General features: G+C 40.6%; 1 protein-coding gene across 1 annotated transcript in view; it reads left to right on the forward strand.

Annotated features, from left to right (window-relative positions):
* Positions 1-1,650: 1,650 nt before the first annotated feature.
* The window catches only part of LOC116396597 (tropomyosin alpha-3 chain-like), a 13,063-nt gene continuing 7,549 nt past the window's right edge, over positions 1,651-7,164 (forward strand). Inside the window, exons 1-3 of the mRNA XM_031871290.1 lie at positions 1,651-1,842; positions 4,921-5,046; positions 6,600-6,733. Coding sequence (XP_031727150.1) covers positions 1,729-1,842; positions 4,921-5,046; positions 6,600-6,733 — 374 coding nt within the window. The 5' untranslated portion in view covers positions 1,651-1,728. The remainder of the gene's footprint in view (positions 1,843-4,920; positions 5,047-6,599; positions 6,734-7,164) is intronic.

The raw sequence follows: 7,164 nt of genomic DNA on the forward strand, positions 1-7,164 counted from the left end.
ACTGCTTTTGTTTTTACATCTGCAATAGCTTTAACTGCCATAAATATAATTTATGTCATTATTTAATATGCTTGTTCATATATTATTATTTGTACAACTTGTTTTTATGAAGATGGATTTTTGTTTGGTTTTATATGTGATAGGAACTATTGTTATGTCCTATGTTGCTCTGGGGACATATTTATCCGGTGCCAGGGTTACCAACTTGGCGACTTTCTCGCTAAATCTGGCGACTTTCCAAACCCTCATGGCGACTTTTTTTGTCAAAAGCTACTAGTGACAAATCTAGCGACTTGTTCCGGTGTTGTTGGAGACTTTTCTGGTGTTTTGACTCTGACGTGAAAGCACGTACGTTCTGCACTGTCGTGAACGAGCAGCGGGTGCTGCCGTGAGCCGCCCCAAAGCACTCACAGGCGGTTACTCTCACAGCAGCCTCGCGCTGCAGTCAGAGCAGAGAGGAGACGCACTCTCGGCGTATTCATGTATCTGCACTCTGCAGTTAGTGTATTTATAGGTGTTGAGCTTCATTTTTACACGAAACAAATAATAACCGTAGCTGTGGCGTCATAATGAGATTATTCAGCTGCAGGACAGCAGTGAAGGCCCAGGTATAAAATGCACGGCCACTGAGCAAACCACACCTCTGCTGGTTTACTACAGCTGTATGAACCCAAAATAAACATTTTTGCTGTGATTTAATTGCAATAAACGGATAAAAGGGATGCTGAAATAACTTCATCATGATGCCAAAATGAAGACAAAAAGTCTGAATTCATGTTTTTTTTGTTCTCTCCGAAAGACAACAAGCAAATAACTTTTGTTTTCTCAATGGAGCTCGGATCGATGTTGCTAGGCTTTGCTAACATTGGAGCAGCTCCATCAACTATCAAAATAACATCATATAGGCGTGAATACGGCAGCGTCGTTATTGTTTGTACCCTATAGTTTATACACATACATTTATACACATAGTTTCGTCCGGTGTCTATTAATATCAGGTATCGTAGAGCTCTGGGTGCCCACCTACGGCTACAATATATTCTTTGTCCATAGCTTCTAATTCAACAACGGCAGGACGTCAGTGATGACAGGAGTATTCTGAAGAAAAAGAGTAGTTGAAGAAGAAGAATCAAAAGACCCTGGAACATTTGAAAGATAACACATAGACTAAAGTCAATCACAAACCCACAACTGACTGGTCATTTTATTCCGATGACTAACATCCGACCTATAACTGGTCTGTAATTTGAGCACTGTGTGTCAGACAGAAAAAGACAAAAGTATTTTGCTTTGTCATGTCTTGTAGCTCAGCTTATTTCATAATGGATAAACTATTTTGATCCCATGCAGGGAAATGAAAGTAATCTTTCTATTCTTTCCAATGTTCTCTTCACTTTAGAAGCCACATTACAAGGAACAGGCCAGACTTACAGTGCATCTTATTGTGGAATGCTAATCTATTTCAGTTTCCAAGCATGAAAACATACATACAAACACATGTTGTTAGTGTGCAGGTTTGCTTCTCATTTGAGAGGTGATTGTGGAAGACAGAGGAGGGTGCGGTCATGTGCGTGAGTTGAGGGGCTTAGTAGTGGGAGTGTCTCCTCCTCTGTCATATAAATGCCCTCCCTCTATCTTTGTCAGAGTTTAGTGTCTCCACCAGGCTCTCGGGTTTGTCTTCCTATCTCTACACGGTTGCAAAAACCCATTAGCTAAACCTCAGCCAAAATGGAGGCCATCAAAAAGAAGATGCTCATGCTAAAGTTAGACAAGGAGAATGCACTGGACCAGGCTGAACAAGCTGAAGCAGACAAGAAAGCAGCCGAAGACAGAAGCAAGCAGGTGGGTAGACACACAGAAGCGATACAATGGGATCCAGTCAGACTAAGAAAAATTGGGAACCAGCCCAACCCATGTCCTAAATCAGGCTAAACACAGTTTGAGGATGTTTTTTTTAACTGTGTGCTCTTATTTGAAATAACGTTAAAATGAGTAGAGTTCATATGATTAACTCACTGCTGATCATGTGATTGCAGTTACATGAGGTAGATGTGTTGGGAACCCTCCCAGCATGCAACTGCGGCAATCTATTCTTAGACACAGATCTCATTTTATGTTCCTGAATTTTTACTGGTCATTTTGTTCTACATTGAGCTCCACACGTTTACACTGTTTGCTTTCTTCACTGTTAAACATTTGGATATGACCAGTGAATATGGTCAGACTACAAGTGATGTTGGTGCATGATTAGTGGGTTTTTCCCCTGTGAAAATGAAACCGGACTAAACTTTCTTAGTGAGCAGCTTTAATTCCATGAACAATTGTCATCTAAGTGAATTCTGCAGTTAGTTATTCTTATCATTTTTTATTAAACTTTGATGTCAAATTCCCATTTTCATGTCAAACTATAGTCCATACTCTGGCTTCTAACAGTCAGAGTATTTCAGTTTAGTAGTTTAGTTCGAGATTATTTATATTTTTTTGCTCACAGTATCCCAAACCATAATTTGTTATATATTTTATAATGCATAGGTTTAGGTAACTCGTCAACATGAAAATTTAACTTTTAATGATTCAAAAACAACTAGCACGTTTTCATAATAAAGCATCACGTTTTTATTATTAATCTAAGAAAGTGAGGTATTTCTTTTTTTTTAAATTATGAACTAATTGTCACTAAGCATGTACTTTTCCATGTTTGGGTTTTAACACTTAAAAAAACCTGAACTTTCCAAACTTTCCAAATTGGATAACTCTTTAGCTCAAGCTTTTATCAAAAGCGACTTACAATAAGAACATTCAACCCCAAGAAATCACAAAAACTGCTGAACTACTTCAAGCGCTACATTTACAAACAATAAGAGTTTTTTTATATTATAATTTTATGAGCCAAGGTGCAGTCTGAACAGATGACTTTTCAGTCTGTGACGAAGATGTGGAGAGTCCTCCCCGATGCCAATGGGGAGTCAATGGTGAGACTTTGTTCCGACCCCGGAAAACTACACCGCCGTCTCTTTGGGACCACGTTTATGGATGCCTCATTGGCCGCTCGCACCAGTGTGCCGCTCAGGTGTATTTCCACTGAGGTGTATTTCCGGTAGAAGTCATACAGCACCTGCAAACGCTGGGTCTTGCCATAAACTGGCAGCTCTCCGCCCAGTCGTTAGTTTACCTGGGTGTGGATATGGGTGTGTTCACACTGCCTTCCTGACATGCTTCCAATCGAGTATCCACGTGCTCCGTTCAAAGAGTGAATGAAGCCCTAAAAAGACTGCAACTTTGGAAGCTATGCAGTTGGTGTAGAGAACTGATAAAGGACAACATCGAAGCCATCCTGGATAACCCCTCTCAACCTCGCTGCAACAAACTGATGGACAGCTCATTCAGCCACCCAGATGCAAAACAGAGCAGAAAAAAGACGGTTCACTTTAAGCAGCCAGCTTTGCAGTGTATGGTTCTCTCTCTCTCCTTTGCATTATACTATTTTATTTAAAGATGTTGTTACACTGCATTATATTATGTTATATTTGTATTATACTTCTACATTAATACAGACAAGTATCAATACATAATCATATTATATATTATTCTGGTGTACACAGCAATAGTAAATTGCGTAAATATTACGCGCACAAATACTGTACTTTGTTTATGCAAATGAATTACACTTCAGTTGAGACAATGCTTCACTATCTTTTAATCTTAATCAACTTTTAATGTCACACGTGATATTGTACACCGCACAGCACGCGCCTGCATTTAACCTATCCCAGGATAGGTTAAATGCGCTGTATAGTTATACAGCGCACGGGGAGCAGTTTGGGGGTTCGGTGCCTTGCTCAAGGGCACCTCGGATGTGCTCAGGAGGTGAACCTCTCCAACTACCGGTCCAGTCTCCCTCCGTGTGGACTGAGCTAGTGCCGCTTCAATTAGTTTAAGTACTTTATGAAGCACACTCTGGCCTTATGCGTTGTCGTAAAAATGTGTGCAAAATGATTTCATGAAGATATTTGTTGGTATCTGAGTGCAAGGAAGCTCAGAATTCAATGTATACTGTATTAAAGTCTGTATTTAAACAATAGTCGGATACCCATATTGAAACAGGTTCTGCTTGCTGTAATCATTACCGCTGTTTGAACTGGTCATTAAGATATTTCTTCATGTGATCGAGAACAAAATCCACAGTCCTCATTCGGAGTAAAAATGCATTCCAAAGTTAATATCAGGCTTCAGTCAAGTGAAGTCAGTTTTTTTTACACAGCCCAATACCACAAATCACAAATTTGCCTCACAGGGGTTTACAATCTGTACAGCATACAACACCCTCTGTCTTGAGATCCTCAAATCAGATCAGGAAAAACTCCCAAAAACCTTTAGGGGGAAAAATGGAAGAAAACAAAAAACCTCAGGAGGAGTAACTAAAGAGGAATCCCTCTTCCAGGACAGACACACATGCAATAGATGTTGTGTGTACAGAATAACCAACAGATTAATATGCTATGATGAAAGTTTGAAAGAAAATGGATGTCAAGCAGCTTGCAGGTAGCAAACAGCCTAAGCTGCAAGACCTGGAAAGAGGACAGACTACGCAAACACACAAGAAGCAAAACTTCTCGCAGTTGGAGTTAGCCAAAGCGATTGGATAGCTTCTAAGGTTGCAGGCGTTTTAGTCCTTTATTCACACAGAACATGTGGATTTTTCTTTATAAGCAATGCCAAGAAGGGATCTTTTGATGGCCAGTAGGAAAGGAGGAAGTGCTTCAATGTTCATATTGGCATGTTGAAGACATGTTGCCATACCTTTAACTGGAATGCATAGAAGCTATTCAATTCCAGGGCATTACAATCAATGTATTAAGCATGACAACAAATTCTCTGATGAACACACTGCTAACTCTGTTTGATCTCCCATGCCATCAGCATGAAGACGAACTTCTGCAAATGCAAAAGAAGCTGAAGGGGACGGAGGATGAGCTTGATAAATACTCGGAGGCCCTGAAGGATGCTCAGGAGAAGCTTGAGGTGGCCGACAAGAAGGCTGCTGATGTGAGTAATACAATTCCAAAAGTGCAATACACACTTGTTGTGATTAATTCGCAGTTTGTCTATCCTTATTTCAAAGAATAAAAGAATACTCTTCTGCACCACATTTCTACCTCAGGAAGAGGGGCTGTCGTAAAGAATAGGTTGTACATTATGTACAGAAAGGCTTTATGTACATTGCTTCTCATACTGACATACAATGTGAACTGAGTCTGATAAAAGCTGTGATGCTGCCAGTGTAAACCAGGGCTGGCTGGTTCCCGGCTTCTCCCTTGCATTCCATTCTCATCATGCTCTGCGTCGACTCCTCACAGCTGTCGGGGGGGATTTCAGAGCCCTATTTTGGCCATGATGTCAGTCGCTCAACCTTGACTGCAGGCTTAACAATGGTCCAAGTCCATTTTGAGTGCATCATCCATTCCTCCCGGGTCACAGTATTTATTTAGTCCCTTTCCTTTTGAAGAGACTGAATATGCAAACAAGAATAAAAGATTACAATTTTGTACATTAGCTATTACAGCGCATGAACACTGGACTTTTATATGTATGAGTATGGTTCCTGTTAACTGGCAACCATTTTGATCTACGATCATAGAAGGAAGGAAAGAAAACATTCCAGCCTTTAGTCTTCTGCTCTTCTGCCTCTTTTCAGTTTCAGAGTCATTACTGAAAAATGTATTTCAAAGTTTACATATAGAAAGCACAGCTGTCAGCAAAGGCCGCTGTTCTAAGAATGCCTGGCTGGAACAATATACCAGGGTAAGGGCGTGGTTCCAGGAGTAGCAAGCTCCAAATTCTCCAAATTCTAGTTAATCAACTAAAAGCACTAAAAACACTCACTAAAAATACTCAAGTCCTCATCCCATATGATGACTGGACTTTCCCTTTTTCAAAAAGATCAAGTGCAAAGAGGGGTTGACTTCAGCATTTTGGCCCAGATGAGACAACCACCCATGTTCACGCTGCCCTAGGTTGAGGCTACCGGTTGATAACCTCCATCAGCCGGCCGTTGACATTTTGAGAGCCGTTGAGGGGCATTTCCCAAATCTTATATATTGTACCTTTAAACCTTAAGAGCAATGGTCAAGTTGCTGCCACCATCGTTTTCCAAAGCAGGAACGTTCACATAAAGCATGTCACACTCCTCCATCATCATCACTAGCTTAGTGTTCATTTAAAGAAAGAAACAATGGGCCGATCTACCTGTTGGGTCGCTCAGAAAAAAAAGCCAGTTGTGTTTGTTAGAGTTACATTTATTTTTTCCAACTATGTTTAGAGTTTTTTATGAATATATACAGTTTGTAAGTTTAGCAGAATATCGGTGTTAATATCTGTGTTATACAGCATTTTAATGCGCAGGCTGTATTATAAAGCATTACAGCAAGAGTTAACATGTCTAGGACAATACAGCTAACACAGACTTTGTCACAGATGATGAACCATGATGTAAGGGTAATACTTGCTTCTTAGCAAGGAACATGTTTTCTATAAGCTACAGTGTGTCTACACCATGGAAGAAAACACTTTTCACTCTGGTCATTGTTTTTTGTGCTCAGGCTGAAGCTGAAGTGGCTTCCCTGAACAGACGTATCCAGCTGGTGGAGGAGGAGTTGGACCGAGCTCAGGAGAGACTGGCAACGGCTCTGCAGAAGTTGGAGGATGCAGAGAAGGCTGCTGATGAGAGCGAGAGGTGATTTCCTGCTATGAATGAGTCATTATGATCAGTGTTATTAGATAAGACGGATACGTAGATCACATTGCCATCATGGTTCACAACTATGACCAGGGCCAGTTCAAAGCCATGCTGGGATAGTGCACTAGAAGAGGAGCAGTGTTTCTCCACAGAAACATGCTCTGTTGCACTTTTAACCAACAACAACAATGATGTCACAGGGTCCTGGAGTACACCTGCACATCACTGCAGCAGAGTAACAGATTAAACCAACCAAAATAAGATTATCAGGGTGTGTATCCTTACTCTTTAAAGGTTCTCTATGCAATATACAGATCATTAATATCTAATCCAACAACTATGTATCTAGAGGAGTAATGTCTCCCTGAGCAGAAAATGAAGTCTCTCTCTCTCTCTCTCTCTCTCTCTCTCTCTCTCTCTCTCTCTCT

This window comes from Anarrhichthys ocellatus, unplaced genomic scaffold (genome assembly GCF_004355925.1).
Source record: "Anarrhichthys ocellatus isolate YVR2014 unplaced genomic scaffold, GSC_Weel_1.0 scaffold57, whole genome shotgun sequence".
NCBI classification, from domain to species: domain Eukaryota; kingdom Metazoa; phylum Chordata; class Actinopteri; order Perciformes; family Anarhichadidae; genus Anarrhichthys; species Anarrhichthys ocellatus.